This window comes from Xiphophorus hellerii, chromosome 18 (genome assembly GCF_003331165.1).
Source record: "Xiphophorus hellerii strain 12219 chromosome 18, Xiphophorus_hellerii-4.1, whole genome shotgun sequence".
Classification (NCBI taxonomy): domain Eukaryota; kingdom Metazoa; phylum Chordata; class Actinopteri; order Cyprinodontiformes; family Poeciliidae; genus Xiphophorus; species Xiphophorus hellerii.
The window spans coordinates 9,652,744-9,670,212 of NC_045689.1; the positions used below are offsets into that span (position 1 = coordinate 9,652,744).

Here is a 17,469-nt window from a genome sequence, read left to right on the forward strand (position 1 = left end):
ACCACAGCACGCCCGAATTAGTCTTGTTTTGATTTATTTATTGTTGGTTAATTTATAGATTACTTCACGTTAACCACAGCAGCTGTCGGTTGAAATTTTTGTCTCAACATTTGCAATAGGGGTTAGGGTTTACAGCATGGTGCATTGTTTGGAAGAGAAATCAAACATTCTTACTCAAAATAGGAATGACTCAAATAAAAGTAAAGAAAATTATAGTTTTAATCATTTTCAGGTGATTCTCAGGAGCACTTTACTGAGTTTCTGCCAATTAGTCACTCAAATTTATAGACTAAACTGTTTCTTATACACATATTTGTGTTGTTTGGACTCCAATCTAAAATCACTCTGTAATTCCAATAGATTGTTTATTCTCTTAGATGTAGAATTGATTTTAAGTTTTAATACAATGCTCTGACAGCAGCTCTATTGTCTGGCATTTTACCAAACCAGTCGATGATGGGATGTGGATTGCTGCCAGCACCAAGTTGTTGCTTTCCAAAAAAGAACCTGGCATGCCTTAGAAAACAAATTATAGAGGACACACTCTCTACTGCTTGATCTTTTACAGAGACTTGGCCCAACATTGACTTCCAAAAATACCGACACCAGTTACTGGCAGGAAGGATGTGTGGATTTTTCTGGAGAAGAAAACTTAGAGGTGGAATGAATAAAAGGTTTTGGTATTAAAGGTAATGTAATACCCAAACACACAGAAAATTCAAGCTGATTTTTATTTTTATTTTTGTTAAAGAGCAGTTAGAAGAAGGCACTTTCAATTACAAATATGCAAACAGGAAAAAAGAGACATGTTTTACTTTTAAATGAATCCAAGGATCAGTCATAAGGAAGAAGATATGAAAAATGCGATTAAAAATATGTCTATCGTCACTAACATCTTGAGTTAAGGGGTTTAAATAAAAAATCAGAGCTATTAAGAGATTGACATGGCAAAAGTTACTTCACCTTCATATCACTAAATCTCAGTACTGCAAGTCCACATTTACCAACAAGGGGCCAGTGGCAACCTACCTCCTTTAGTCTCTGAAAACAGGTTGCAAAGCAAACTTGTTAGGGAGCTAGACAGCAGCAGAAGCAAGAAAGGACTAGACTTTTTTAGTGCAACCTTTACCCACTCTATTGAAGGCTGAAAATGTCTACAGCCATTGCACATCCCATTAAGTTGCAACATGAATCACAGGTCTATAGAGCAATTCTTGTGCCAACGGCAATCTCACTGTAGAGTAAGTTTGGCTCCAGCCTCCAGCAAGAACAGAGGCAGAGAGATTGTGCTGGTTTTATGTGAGAATTCAAAATATTACCTATTATACAAAAAAATTGAGAATGCTCTCTTGATCTGCTTCAATTTAATGTTATAAAGAATTTCTAAATTTGAAAATGTTTGGGCATTTGACTAAAATATGTGAGATGTCAAGTCAAAATGGCTCAATGGCAGAGACAGGAAAAAATAGACCTTCCTGACAAGTTCATTCAGAAATGACGTGACTCGCACTCCAAATCTTGCCTCGGGGTGAAGCTTATATAAAGGTTTACACAAGGAAAGGCTGACTCTGCCATATTAAAATACTAATTAGCATATCAATAAATGTATTCAGCTAGAAATGAGGGCAAAAAAAGATATTCACCATTTTGTCCTCCATTCCATCCATATAACTGTCCATCAGTATAAGATGCATCACAGGGACATCACTATGTCCCAAGGTCTCCTTCTTCCTGTCAGTCATCTGTAGGGCATTCCCAGAGGGAGCCTCCTTCGGGCTTTGTTGCCAGGTGCAGCTTGAGGTTGCTAACAACTAAGCAAATGCCAGACTGTAATGTTTTCCTCTGGGTTTATTTTTGTTCTTAGAAAGTTGAATTACAATTTCCTCATCTAAAATCTTCTAAGATAAAAAAATTTAATTTGAGTTTATGTAATAATTAACGGATTGATTGTTTACCTTTATTGTTGGAGTTAAAAATTAAAATTTTTCACCTATACCCATACTACCCTTAGGATTGTATGGTTTTTATAGGATGTGAGGTACAGTATCTTGTAAGGTAATTTGTACTATTTTATTATCAAATAAGAGCTTAAGAGAAGTGATTCAGCAACATCTGTTAAGAGTGAAAGGGCTGACGTGTGTTGGGTGAAAACAACCAAATTTGCATACAAATAAACTAAACATTTCCTCTACTAATACAAAAACAAAACTGCAGTTATGAAGAACCAAGTGAAACACATTAGTCTAAAAATATCTGTGAAATATAGCAGATGATAATTTAACAACTTGTTCCAACTAGTGTTTCACCCCTGTTATTGTTCACAGCTGCCAGAAAGACCCTCCCAATATTCAAAAGTAAAAGGGACACACAGATGCATTTATCACCACCTTGCAGTTTTCCTCTGAAATATTTTTAAAAAATTAAAAAAAATAGGTGGGAATCTATCTACAAAAAGCTCACACTGAACCAAAAAAAGCTAGTGTAATAGCCTATTATTTTTTCATTTTCAGAGGTAACATAAACACAATTTTAGAAACAATCTGTGGAGAAATTCCCTGCTGACACTTCATTTACTTCCAATTTTCCTCCAATATTCGGTTTGAATTACATTCCCTTCACAAGGCCTTAGACTGTGTAACTTTCAGCCTCAGTTTGCCAGATCATTTTTCATTTACCAATGTGTGCAGTGCAGCTGACAGCGTCAGCCAAGGCCACTAACTGCATCTACTGTGGAGAGGCTGAGGGTGTTGAGGCTTGAAAAAGGAGGACTCACCTCTCTCAGTGTTTGGCACTCCTAAATTAATGGTTGGTATGGAAGGCTCGGCGTGGTCGCTGTAGTACTCTAAAAATAAGGCATCCTTTTCCCAAGTCTTCTTTATTACTGGAACTAGAGCAAAGGGCAGGAAAAATCAATACAATATTCACAAAGTTTATAAAATAAGCAGGTCTTTGGTCTCTGAGGGGTATACACAATTTATTTTGCAGCTGATCTAATTACTATTTTATATAAAGTGAAAGCACAGATATAGAAGTACCCTATCTTTCTGTCTGGTATTGGTGAAATGTTTACTTATTGACTGAAAAACCTAAACCGATCAAAAAAATCTAATTTGGAAACAATGCAGACACACGATACTGTTTGATTTAATATTTTTTCTTTATTTGGTAAAACTTTAAATTAGCACATATAGCAGATATACAAAATATTTGTATATCTTCTAAATACCCAAATAATGCAAGACTGAATTTTTAGAGTCAAAAGTTTATACAAGTAAATGTTCAAATACATTTATCTGTATTTGAACAACCTTTCAGATTATGTGACTTGAGCCAAACAGTTTGATTATTCTTCCAAAAGCTTCACAATAGTTTGCTGGAATTTTATCCCATTCCTGCAGACACATCTGGGGTCATCAAGGTAGGTCAAACCATTTGAGCCCTGCCTACAAATTTTCTCAGGAAATGATATCAGCGCTTTGTCGAAGATACTCCAAACTTTTGACTTTGTTGTGTTTAAGCTCCTTCACACCTAATTTGGTGGTATGCTTTGGGTCATTATTCATTTGTGCCAAACTTTTAACTGACGTTTTGTGGTGTTGCTTCATTATCTTCACATAATGTTCTTAAATTCTTAAAATGTTAGAAGACAGTGGCATGTAAACGGTGGGTTGCCAGTTCAAACCACTGCTCCATCTGTCTCAGTTGTCGTTTTCCTTGGGCAAGACATTTCACATACCTTGCCTACTGGTGGTGGTTAGAGGGCCCAGAGACGCCAACACATGGCAGTCTTGCTTTTGTAAAGTGGCCCAGAGCAGCTGTGGAAACAATGTAGCTCACCACCTTCAGCGTGTGAATGACTGAAGGCGCTTTGGCCTCCTCTCAATTAAAGGTAAGCATTAGACTGAATGAAATGCGTGGAAATATTGACTTTTTTAAATCTAACTGCGGAGAAAATTGTTTCTTTCCAAATGAACATCTCACATTTACTCCTTTAACGAATGCCAGCTGGCATATGTACACAAAAATCATTTACAAAATGTGCTCATTCAATTGCCAAAAAAAAAAAAAAAAGATTTCTCAGTTAATGAGACAATAGAGAAGAATTGTACTTCGCCTTATAATATCGAAAAGTTTACTCTCATAATATTCTTATTGTAAGCGTTACTGGGCTAGATATTTCATAAATACAGAATATGGAAAATAGTAATAACCACCAAAGCTTATCTGTCAGAGCTTGATCTTTTTTTTGGAAGCCTTTGTTATCTGATCCAGGTATTATCTCCAGTCTAGCCAGCTTTATTACTTTGCGCAGCTGTGTGATGTCACACACATGTTACACATAGGATGTTTACTGTTGTTGCAGCAGTCATTCTCTAAATGTGCTATAAAAGCATATCATTGCATCCGGCAGGGAAAAGGATTAGGCTTTTTTTTAAACCAAGTGAGATATTGAATGAAACACAAAACATTTCCATGTTGCTTACTTTATAAGTCTGAACTAATCTGTGTTATTAGTAACCTGATTATTTCCATTCTGCCAATGTCTTAACGTAATATTAACAGCTTGGAAGAGGAAGCAGTAATTAAAGTAATTAATGAAATTACATTTCAGGCACTCCTTTTAAATATAACACACAATTTGTCCGATCTCTCTATAATTAATTTGCCATTTGCTCTATTGACTTAACCTACTCCATTTTCATCAGGTTAAAATAGCAGCAGAACTACTGTGAGAAGCTTAATGGTGGCCAGAATGTGCCAATAAGAGTTACTGTTGGATGAGTATGCTTTTCCAGCATGAAATACAGTATTAAGTACTTCCAGGGTGAAACACAGCATTAAGTATTTCACACGTTTTTTTTTTTCTTTTTACTTCAGTACAAATAAATCCTTTCAACATGTAATTTAGTGAAGGATTTTAGTATAATAAGAGAAGGCACTCATACAGTTTCACATGTCAGGGGTAAAACAAATCCATTACCCAAAACAGCAGGGCATAAATGTGAAATATTTACATGAAAATTAAGTGGCTTTTTCTCAGAGTGAGAGCGTGACTCACCTCGTTCACTGTGAAACTTTCCGCAGGTTTTCACAGCAACAAATATGTCTTCTTTTTTCACAGGCTCCTCCTTGTGAAGAAAAGATCAAAATTGAGTGGAAAATATGACGCATGAGTGCTAAAACAAACTCATCGTTGTGTCTATAATATGTTTTTATGATCATAAAACATTATTTTAAAAAAATATATTAAAAAAAATGTTCCTTCACACAGGGTTAGAACAGTATGATGACATTAAAAAACAAAATTAATATGAATGTGGATGGACATTTCAGGCTTTTGGAGAGGTCTTTCGGGATGCAACAAGAGTACAGGAGCCCACACAACTGTTTCGAATATCAAAAAAACTTTTGTACTGAGATCAGTGGTTCAGTACACCGAGGTCCCTGATGTGGTGTGGAGTAGCCTGTTAGCAGCAGCGGAAGATTATCCATGACATCCGACCCACGCGCAGTTGAAAGAATTTGAAGTGGTGCTCTCCATGCTAGCCTGATGCCAAAGCTGCAACCTCGTCACATCTAAATCATGCTGGCTGTGCTCCAAGTAAATTACTGTATTGGCGACAGGGTTGCTATGGGCATCGAGTCCTGCTGCTGTTAGCCTCAAACAAAGCTCAAATCTCACGGTGTGAACTATAACTGAGGTTGAAGGTGAGCACACATCACATTTTCTGAGAAATTCTGTATATTTTAAGGTAAGGTGGTGCAGATGTAGTGGGATGGACAGCAAAGCAGCAGGGGGAATCCTATTTGGCCAATACTGAAAGCGTAGCAGCATCTTGTTTTTCCTCTCACTCAAATTATTTTTGCATTTTCCAGTTCGGCTGGTTTGAACAGACGTAGATGTCCTGGAGATGGTGATGTAATTTTAATCAAAGTGTAAGATAACATTTCAACAAAGTCCTGTTCTGTGTTTGTGTCTGTGTTACAGTCACTGCTTTTTAAATTAGTATTATTATTGGATGGAGAGAGAGAAGCTTAAGGCTAAAAAACAACAAGAGGATATTTATCCTAAAGAAACTTTTCTACAATATTCAAATGTCAAGTAACATGAACATAACTAAAAGTTGCCCAGCAAATTTTAGGGGTACTGCATGCCTAAGAAAATCATGTAATTAGAAGACTGGAGTAAAAACTGAAAATAAAACAAACAATAGAAATCTTCATGATGCTAATACTTTAAAAAGTAAAAGAACTTGAAATCAACAAAATAATGTTTCACTTGTACAAGGCCAGGCATGGTTGTGCAGAAGTCGATCTACAAAGGTGTGTAACACTACATGTTTTGATATTGATCAGATGACAAGTAAAAACAGGAGGTATTGGTATCGCTTATGATGATATTTTTATTATTTAAGTCTGATATATCACCAAATTTCTTACTTTTAGGTCTGACTTTTATCTAAAAGTGTTTTTACTTTTAAAAACACAGCTATGTTAAAAACGTATAACCTGCATAGTAATCTCTATCTAATTTTAAACAAACCCAAACTGCCCATAATGCAGTAATTTATTGCCGACCTATTATCTCTCAAATATACAGGAGAAGCTAAAAAAGATTACCACCCACATAATTATTCTTCGCTGATCTTAAGTTCAGGACTTTCAGACAAAATATTTTAAAAGAAACTTCAAAGATAACTGCACTAAGTGCAATGTTGAAGATTCGTAGACCAAATTCCTTTTATTCTTAATCTGTCTTTTTCTGCTCATTCTTGTTTGCCTTCCAAGACCTCATTGGAATATTAGCTAAAAGGGGCTGAAAACCATGAATGTATAATGGGAAACCTACCACCAGCCAGTCCTGAAATGTCAGGCATACTGAGAAAAAGCATACAGGACCTGATGAGTTACTGCCAAAAACAAAAAGGATGTGTTGCACAGTCCTCTGAAAGTTGCCCTTCATCTTGGAAAATCTGCCTCTCGAGAATCTGGACTTTTTTGCTGACAGTGAAGCCAGATGCCATTCTCAATGTACTTGGCAATTTACCAAGCAACTATTTTATAAAGAAGGCTGAAAATGCCACGTCACCTTCTGTTTCCAAGAAAAACTTCTCCCTGAATAGTTATTAAATTCATGACCTCTACTGTTTTATGTCGAAGATAGTGCTGCAGTAGTGTTTTTTGTTACAAGACACAAACTTTATGAGGACCGTGATGTCTTTAAATAGGATGGATCATGGCAAACAAACCAGACTCAAAATAAAGTTGAACTGGTTGTGTGTGTGTGGGGGGGTGTGTGTACATGGTGCGTGTGTCTGTGTATGTCCTTTGAATGCTAAAGATAGTGATTTCTGTTTCAATCAAAAGTGTCTTATAGGGAAGGAAGAAAAATGAATAAGGACACCTTCCACTGCTATTCTGGCAGCACAAATATATCTCAACTCATCAGTCAATAAATCCACAGACACAAACACATCCAAGCAAAACTTCAGCTTCTTTCCAACATTACTGATATTTTTCTCAGGGTTGTCAACAATGTGAGTCTTACAGAATTACTTTTAAGTTGTTTTTTTTCCTCTGGAGCTAAAAACTGATCTTTCCTCTGTACAACATTCAGGATTACTCGCAAGTTTTCCTGGTGGACACTAAAATCACCACCTTTAATGTGGGAATATTATGTAAAATTGTCTTTTTTGATGCTGTTGCTTTAAAGTGGGAATTTATCTCTTCTACATTGTGTCTTATGTGTCTCATCTTCCTCTCTACGGGGTTTAGGCCTGGCCAGTTTGCTGACCAGTCGAGCAAAAATGATACCAGGTGATAAGAAACCAGATACTGGTACTCTTGGTAGAGTGGGCAAAATGATGATTTAATTTTCCATCTTACAAATTAAATAATCATCTCCATATAGTTTAGCAGAAGGCAGCATGAAGTGCTGGTTGATCGCTGTGTGAACCTCAAGAAACGTGGATTCTGTGTCTCCCCAACTTTGCTCCAGTTGCAGGGACCTTCATTACTGACTAAATGCAAAATGTTATTTTCATCTTAATCAAGAACTTTGGACCACCGAGTTACGGACCCAGTCCTTTCCTCTTTAGCCCAGATAAGATGTTTATGAGATTGAGGAGGATCTTTAATCACTGGTTCAAGCCGTAGTCAACATCTCCTGAATGGATTTTGGTGGGTAATCTTTTAAAGGCTACAGTTCTTCTTGTTAGTATCATTTTTCTAACATAGTTTTTTGCTTCCCTCAGTTTTACATTTACATCCTTAGACACAGAGCTCTATAAATAGCCAGCCACTTAAATAGTGACCTTTTGTGCCTTATGCTCCTTGTGTAAGATGTCAATTAATAGTCAAGTCAGTTGTCAGATCAGAATTCTTCCCATTAATTTATGTGCTTCAAATTCTTTTTGTTATTCGTCTTATGTATTACTCTGCTTTTCTAAAAGTGTATTCACACCAGGAAAGTCCTTTGGTCTGCTTGTTTGGCCGAATCCAAGAGTGAACTGTTTACTTTGTTTGCTGCAGTTTACAAATTGTACATTTTAACAAGCAAACTACAATTTATAAACAAAGTCTCACAGGTGATAATCATTGAATAGATAATTATTGTAATAAATTACTGAAATAAACCCACTTTTGTATTATATTTTAGTTTACTGAGATGCACTTGTATGATACAAGTTGGGACTATAATGCTATAGAGCCTTTCTACATTTCCAAAAAAAGCAGTGACACTTTATAAGCCAAAGCATCAGATGTGTAGGACCACAATGATAGAGAATTATTTAATTAAGCCATTGCATCTTCCATTGTCACTGAAACAAAATTATCCACATAGATCACAGAACACAAATCTTCCAAAAACAAGCAAGTTACCATGTGGACCATCCTTTGCAAAACGGTTACTGTAGAAAATACAGATTGCATATAAATAAAGCATGGATGGTGATTTGTGTTTAATCAGAATAGCAACGAATGTAGAAAATTTCATATTTTAAGTGCTTAAAGATAAATAAATCTTATAATAAGAATGCTTGTTAGGAGAGCATACGAGATGGGGAAATTGAAGCTTCTTTCAATTGTGTCATTGTGCAAAATTTACATTTTAATTAAAACGTTTTAAGTCCTGTAATCTAAATAATGAAGATAAGCTACAGTGCAGTTTGGAAAGGCTTATTATAATAAAATTAATTGATAACAGAAAGTATAAACTTGAAAAGATTTAGATGAAAGAAAATAAAACGGAAGGAAATACCAGGAAAAAATATGAGTGGAAGTTGCTTAGCAACAGGGGGTGACTTCAATCTTGGCACAAAACTAAATTTAATTTAGTAAAACAAAATCAAGACTTTTTCCTTATAATGCCATATAAAAGCAAGGCTGAATCAATCCAATGTCCACCAGAAACAAACAGTACCCTACTCTTGATGTTTGGTAGTAATTTAATTTTTAATTTACATTTTTTTTGAGGTCTTAGGACAGTTGAACAAATGTGGACACAGAGCAGATACTCACACACAGTGGAGGGTCTTTTCTTAAAGTGGTTGCACAATGCTGAGCATTAAGAGAGCCCTCTGGGTCCGTACACAATTCAGGAACAGCAGTGAGATGCGGTCCGTTCCCACCGTCCCAGATATACAAAGCAATCTGAGAAGAGAAAAAATAGATTTATTAAGGTAAATGACCTAAATTAATTATACATTAAAAACAACAACAACATGATATTCAGTATTATTTTATAACTAAATTGTATTCACAACAAAATCAAATTCAACACATGTACAGAGTGAAAATAAATATCAGAAAGGTTGACAGAAGGACACAAGGGCAAAAAAAGAGGCTGAAAATGCTGGTAAAAAATAATCTGTGGCCCTATTAAAAGAAAAAAGAAAAAAAAGCTGAATGTTACTAAGTTTTTAAGATGACTAAAATAAAACTGGATTGTCCAAAAGTAACCAGTCAGTTCTAAAGGCTGTAATGATAGTTCACAAAAAACTCTGATTGAAGTATCATCATATCAAGATCTAGATAATGTACAATTTTCAAAGCTCCGATAGTTTAATTCATCTTTCTTTTATTAGCTCAGCTTGTAAATGAATCACAGTAAATGCTTAAATCTTGTAGAAAATGATACAAATCAGCTCAGAAAGCTTTTATTGGCCAGCATTTTTCTTCTTTGTATTCATTAGTATTTGGTGTTGTGATGATTTTTGTACCTTTTCCCTGTTTCTCTTAATTTATCTGGCTGTTTTTATTATGTCTCTTTCAATTTAAACCTCTAAAAAACTATACAACCATTCACACAACCATTCACACTCCTTGAACAGTAATCACATTTTGTCACATTACTTTCACAATCTTGGTTAGTCAGCACCGGGTAGAGTAGGACTGTGAAATGGAAAGAAAAAGCCCACATGGTTTCAATAATAATAATAAAAAACAATCCAAAAAGTGTAGCATTCATTTGTACTTGGTCTCCTTTACTTTGACACCTAAATTAAATCCAGTGGTAGCGACTGGATTTAATTTACTTTGTACTTCAGAAGTATGAAGTATGTACACCCTTATCCCCTATGGTGTAGCAAACATGGTAGTAACATGTTGTCAGCATATAAAGGGAAGCTGATGAGAGTTAAAGGCAAGATGGTTGAAGTCAAACACAGGACAACCCTGGGTGAAACAAACTGTTAGAGGCTGAAAATAATTTCAGACTGTGCCCGACGTTCACCTTCCATCAGGACAACGACCCAGAACAAACTTCCAGAGTGTCAGAGTGACTCAGACTTAAATCGAATGAGAATTTTTGGAAAGAAATGAAAACTGATTCATGCATGCTCGCTCCCCATTCAATCTGACAGAGGTGAGCTATTTTGAAAAGATGAATGAGCAAGAAAAAAAAAAAAAACATAATTACAAGCTGCAACGACAGTAATAAGTAATGCAGTTGCATGTCTCAGACATAAAATAAGCCCAAGTGCCATTTCTAAACAAAAATAGTACCAAAAATAGTATACATATTTTCTTTGTATACCTAAGGAAAGCACAGCACATTTTATTTAAATCTGCAGGAAAGAACGCATGCCATCTAAAATTCAACCACCTTAAACAGACTTCTGATCATGTCATGTTTACTCAACCAAATCCCAAGATGCTTCCCTGACTGAATTTGGTTGATAAAAAAAGAGCCTCAAAGCCACACTATGATAATTCTCCAAAGTAACAAGATTTACTTCAAGGTTTAGATGGCTGCCATGCTTTTTTTCTTCCTGTGTAAATAAATTATACAGTAGCAGACCTGTATAGAGTGGAGTCTGAGAATTAAAAAAGTTTTAAAACATTGAAAAAGTTGCAGGTAAACATTCAACCCTTGTATCTCTTTACCTCATGTTTTACGTCAATAGTGAAGTCAGATTTCTGTGGCTCATCTCTCACTTTGTTGGCAAGCCTAAAGAAAAAAAATCCAAATCATGAAAAATAAATACCCACTACAAAGTAGTTTGTCTATTGACTCCTGTTTGATGTCAAATCTGTCAAATTTTCGACTCACCGAACAACTAGCGGCATGCTTAAGGCCCAAGCAGCAGCAAAGTCTGGATATTTAAAGATTGAGGGATTTTCTGCAAAGGCGTAGTGATGAATGATGGTCGACTCTTCATCATGCAGAGGCTTGCCGAGAAACCACTCCTGATAACAAAATAACAAAATATCCAAGGACAGACAAATTTCATCATGTTAGAAGGAAGTAATTTTTTTTACTTTTACCATTAACATGCTATAAAATTTAAAACAACATTCCAGCTTCTGGTCTAATTAAGCAAAATTCATACTGCACTTGTCAGAAAACCTTTGAAATTATTTCCAGTGAGTAGGTTTGCAGTGAGCAGGTCTCTGGGGAAATAGCCAACATTTTTGAGGGAATAAACTTAAAATAATGTCATATATTGCAGCTGATAAAATGCTGAGTGTAATGTTTGATATCTCTGGAGAAAAGAATTATCTTTACAATATTACCTATTCCTGGATAATTATGCCTGATAAAAATATATGTCATTAAAGTCTTTAAAGGAGATGCTGTAAGCCCAACTATATTATTTATGATAAAAGAAACACATAAAAGAGCAAAGAGTTTTTTTTAATAGATTTAAATTAGTAGGCACTGCATGTCAACAAAATAATATTTGATCTGTATTATTTCAGAACTGTCAACTTTGGAGATGTTTTATGAATTTATTTATTAGTTTTCAAGCAAAATGTCATGACAACTCTGAAATGAAGTAGGTCATGGAACAAAATGTCAATTTAGCTCAAACTTTTAGCACTGAGATCATTCAACTGAATAGTTATAGAATGTTTTGGCAAACATTTTCTAAGGTGAATTATTTTTGTTAGGAAACCTAATAACATTTGTGTGAAAGCAGTATTTTATAAAAGAATGGTACATTTCTTTTTCTTAAACTGTACAGCAAAGATCAACAGAAACAAACATTTAATTTCTTAACTAGGACAATTTGCACTTTAAGAAAAACACCATAAAGAACTTAAATTACTTCACAGAGTTTTAGTCAAAAGGTTTTTTTTGGGGGGGGGGACGGGGGGGGTTAATAGTTTTCAGTGACTTTTTAATCTTACTCCACAAAATTGATTAATCAGAACAAGCCAGATAAAATGAGACATAAAAGGGGAGATGTGAGCCATAAAGGATGGTAGAAAGAAAGAATAAAGTGTAAAAAGGATGGAAAGACTCGAGAAAAGGGTGGAAGGATTGACACATTCAGATAAATATTTTTCCATAGTCTTGTTTTCAGTTTCTTATGCTCAGCCAGAGGTGAAAAACATGAGGCCATGAATGTGAACCACATGGAAATGTTTGAGTATAAATGTTTTTAATGTATTTTAACTCAGTTTAGCATAATTATTACATTTCTCTGGTTATATTTGAAGAACCACATCTTTCAGAAAACAATACATAAATTAATTTATGTTAAATGTTTGTTTCAAACTGGTTTGGTAGAAAAGTAAATCTTTTTTCTTTTCTTGTGAGAGTGACTAATTTTCTGAAATATTCTGAAATGAAAACTTGGCTTGCCTTCTTCGACTCAAACTGACGCTGACCACACAGAGCTGGTAACACTTGAGAGAGAATATTTTAGCTGTAGGGCATGTTGTAATGAATCAAGTCATCAGGATGTTGTACTTTGTCTTCTCCTCCTCCTCAGGAGGAAGCTGTTAATATGCATACAATATATACCATCTTTTCCTTGGAAGTAAAACACCATGCAGGATTTATACAAGACAGAAAAGGAGCAGAGCAATGCTAACCTCTGAATTTGGTGATGGAAATGAGTGATTATTAAATCCTGCTGGCTTCACATCAAAGTGTAATTAGAGCAAAATGTATGCTCTTGTTTCAGACAGTGTGCAACCAGCAATGAAAATGCAAATAATTAAATGTTAATGGTACAGATCAAACAAAAATGTGCTCCAGTTATTTGGATTAGCTTGAAAAATCTCAAATAAGCAACTTAGTGGAGGGAAATCAGATGATTTATTACTGTGTCTTTGATAGCTTTTTGCATCATTAACTAATTTATTATCTGCCAACTTTATTAAGCAATATAGATGGATTTTTTAAATGCAATATTTAATTAGTGTTTAGATGGCATCTGAGACATTTAATTGAAGGGTTGATATAATAAGCTGAAGGAGCTTTGTGGATTTTAACAGGCACTGATGAACTACAGTCATGATGGTATATTGTGCTTTAACCCCTTAACTGGCGGTATCCCAGTCATGGGACAAATCTAGTTTGTTTGAATACAATGCCTTTTTCGCCACCAGTTAAGGGGTTAATTAAGTATTTGCAGCCCTTGATTTTTTTCTACATTTTGTCATGATGTAACCACAAATCTACTTCCTTGCTTTTTTATCATCAGACCAACATGAACTCATTATTTGTAAAGATAAGGGAGAAATTATTCATGGATTCTTTTTTACAAATAATCTGAAAATATGTCCTCCCCTTTTCTCAAAAACTCTTAAATAAATCTTTTCAGTGCAAAAAAATCGGTCCTTTATGTAAGAGTAGGAAGCAAAAATCTGTTGATGCATTTTGCCATAGTCCATATGACAAGTTAAAAAGAAAGCATTCTTTTCATATGGGACAAAAGAAATTACTATGTTTTGTCCACATACCAAGTGCTATATTTGTCAGAAAAAAAGTAAGTAAATATTGAATGTTTTCCTTCTGCATAAAAACACTTATTAGTCAAAGTTAATAAGAAGGTGGATAGAGTAATATCTAAAAAATGTAAATAAGATTTGATGATGACAGGAAACACATAGCCAAAGAACAATCTTCCAAGCAAAAATTGTCAAAAATCTCAGTTTGTACAAGTGCAAAAGTGGTGAGACACACCCTAAAAGACTTGGGCATGTTATTACAGCAAAAGTTTGTTTAAGTTTTGGCTCAAAGGAGCTGAATACAAATGCACACAGATAAAACATTTTTTAAAAAACGTGTGTAATATTCCTTCCGCTTCACAAACATATAGACCAACAACCCCGTGTTGGTCTATTGCATGCAGTCCCAATAGCATACATTGAAGTTTGTGACGATTTCGTGACAAAATATGAATAGGTCATAACGGTATGAACTAGAGATGTTAGGCTGAACTGTGTGCATCCATGTGTGGGTGCGCATGTAGAAGATGTAAGTGCATCACAAGAGCAGCTGTGAAAAGAAGAGATTAGATCTACATCCATCGTTTTTTTATGATCTACCATCTATCAAATTTGATGCGTTTAGTGAGATACTCCACACGCATTTTATTTTTAGCATTATCCTCTCAAATTTATGATATAGGAGATGACGCCTCCTATTGACATTTTCTAGCAATGCTTTGAATGGGCACCATGGGTTGGATAAACAACTGTAAGAATAGTTGATGATGGAGGATTCATTAACATACAAACCATGTAACTATATATTAGTGTAGTTAACCTTATTAATCACTTGAGACAAGGCCGTTCTGTAAATGTGGAGGTCTGTTAGTGAGTCAGTTTTACCTGCCTCAGGTTTGGATTTGTCTCTGGTGAGGCGCTCTAACTTTTCTTTTGTTCACATCCTCTTTTCTAACACCTCCACTTATTTATAGACAATTCCACATGTCAGCACTATATTTAAAAATATCCAGTCTTACAGACAACGGCGCTTTCAGTACCTCAATACATAATTCTCTGCACAGCTATAATGCACTATCATTACAGTTTGCCTAATTATAGAGATATTGGTTTAGCACTGAATGTGTTATAAGTTATGATACAATAAGTTATGAAAGAAAAGTCTTTGAAACACAAGCTATTCATAAAATAGAACATCAATTTTGCCATTAGTGTTAAAAACTTCTGCAGTCTGGAAGGTTTTTCATGTTCCAAAAAAACTAATTATTTCTGTTCAATTTAAATCAGGTTTTATAAAACTACACTGCAATCATTAAATAAAACCTCTGTGAAATATTCTGTAGTTGTCTTAACAAGTTATTTATTATGTACTTAGCTGCATGATATCATTCCTTTGCTTTGTCTTATAACCTATAACAGACTCAATCATGCAAATAATTTTGAAATTAACTGTATCTCTGAATTGGAATGAAAAGTTTAAAACATGTAACAGAATCATTTCACGATTGGCATAATTAAACATGCTCACCTTGTTTTTGGGAAATTTTGCCAGGACTTGAAGAAGAGTAATTATTTTCACATTTGTTTCCTCCTCAAGAAATACAATCCAGGATGAGTTTTTCCCAAAAGAGCGGGACAAACTGAACAGACAGAAAGAAGAAAAAAACTGGCTAATCAAAGCTAGAGCTGCATAATAAAGCAGCAATAAACAGAGCAGTGACATGCACAACACAAACAGACAAAAAAGCTGAGAAACAATCCAACTGGGGCTCCCTCTCAGCCAAATCAGATCAAGGCAGTCACAGTTTCATACAAGCGGAAATAAAATCAAAAAAAGGGAACTAAGTTTACACAGTCAGGCTGCATAATGGTGTGATCTTACTTTAAAGCTCCAAGTGCTGAATCTTTGTTATGAATAAGAACTACAGAAGTTGCAAGATTCTTGTGAAGCACGGAGAATTTTATCCTGCTGTTAACGCTTATGATTAACTGCACCAATAGGCCCATTTTAAAACCCACAAACAAATTAAAAATGAATTTATCATAATGTGAAGCCATCAATAACAATTACTGTGGGGCTTTGAAGCAAAATTAGTAAACACACAAGCAGAAAACCTTAATAAAATCTTAAAACTTTCCCAACAACAGTGGAGTTGGGTGAGAATGTGGTTTTAAAGTGATTATAAAATGTGAACAGTGATACTTACTAAGGCAGAAGAGGAAGAATGCTCCAATCACCTTCATTGTCTGATAAAGTGTGAAGAAGCAACACCGCAGGTGGCTTCTGAAACACACAAAGAAACCAGAGAATTCATAATAACTTAAAAGCTAAAGATAAACTAACAAGAGACAAACAGAAACTGAAAGGCCAACAGTTTTAACAATGCTCTAGTGAAGTTTTGCCAAGGTCTTTTATTTAAAATGTGCATCTCCGTGGTTTTGAATGTTTTTGCTGTTTTAGAGCTGAATTTATACTGTATTTTTCTGGGCATATCAACCTCTCAAGTGTTAGTGTCAATATTTTCACAAGTATCATTTCCTGCTCTTCACAGCTATTGTTTTGTAGACCATTTATGAAAGCAGTGCATGCTCTGAGTGGAAGGACTGCTTGTGGGCATGTAGGAGTTATGAGATCAACAAAAGGAAGATGAATCTGCGAATCTGTGAGGACAAGAAGTCTTCATCCAATTAGGTTGGGGTCACTGGCTACAAGCATACTGCAGAAAATAGAAATGGGAGCTATTTATTTTCTAGAAAGGATTTCCTCTGAGAAGAGTGTACATGTAGCAATGAAATACATGCAATAAGTCAATAAGGAGATTATCTCCAGTTGAATATTTTCCTCATACTGTAATTTCTTTAATAGAAACTCTTATTGACATTATACTTATAGTGCCTGTAACACTGACTGCCATTCCTACCAAATTTAAAGAAAAACAAATCCACAGCAAGGAATGTAAATGTGTTAAAGAAATGAACTGAATGATTCTGAATATGACACTTTAAAAGAAAACATCGACTAATATCGAGTACTGAATAGATTTATTTTATACAATTTTGAACCTCATGTTAATGAACTGAAAAGCAGAAATTCCGTCAACAAAGCAAATCCTGTAAAAATCAAATCTGTACCCACCTGAGATGAAAATTTAAAAAAATAAAGTGATTAAAAATGATCACTGGAAAATAGGAGAAGATTGATTGAAATAAAAACAGTCAGACTGAGATGTTATGATTAAGAAAGGCATGGTTCAGAGGGAATAATGACGATTTCAGGCTTTC

At 34.9% G+C, this 17,469-nt stretch overlaps 1 protein-coding gene across 1 annotated transcript in view; it reads right to left on the reverse strand.

Moving 5' to 3' along the window:
* b3glcta (beta 3-glucosyltransferase a) overlaps nt 1-17,469 on the reverse strand; it is an 84,784-nt gene that overhangs the window by 12,906 nt on the left and 54,409 nt on the right. Inside the window, exons 5-11 of the mRNA XM_032545769.1 lie at nt 16,395-16,471; nt 15,716-15,827; nt 11,555-11,691; nt 11,389-11,452; nt 9,523-9,654; nt 5,060-5,129; nt 2,774-2,887 (exon numbers count right to left, since the gene is read on the reverse strand). Coding sequence (XP_032401660.1) covers nt 2,774-2,887; nt 5,060-5,129; nt 9,523-9,654; nt 11,389-11,452; nt 11,555-11,691; nt 15,716-15,827; nt 16,395-16,471 — 706 coding nt within the window. The remainder of the gene's footprint in view (nt 1-2,773; nt 2,888-5,059; nt 5,130-9,522; nt 9,655-11,388; nt 11,453-11,554; nt 11,692-15,715; nt 15,828-16,394; nt 16,472-17,469) is intronic.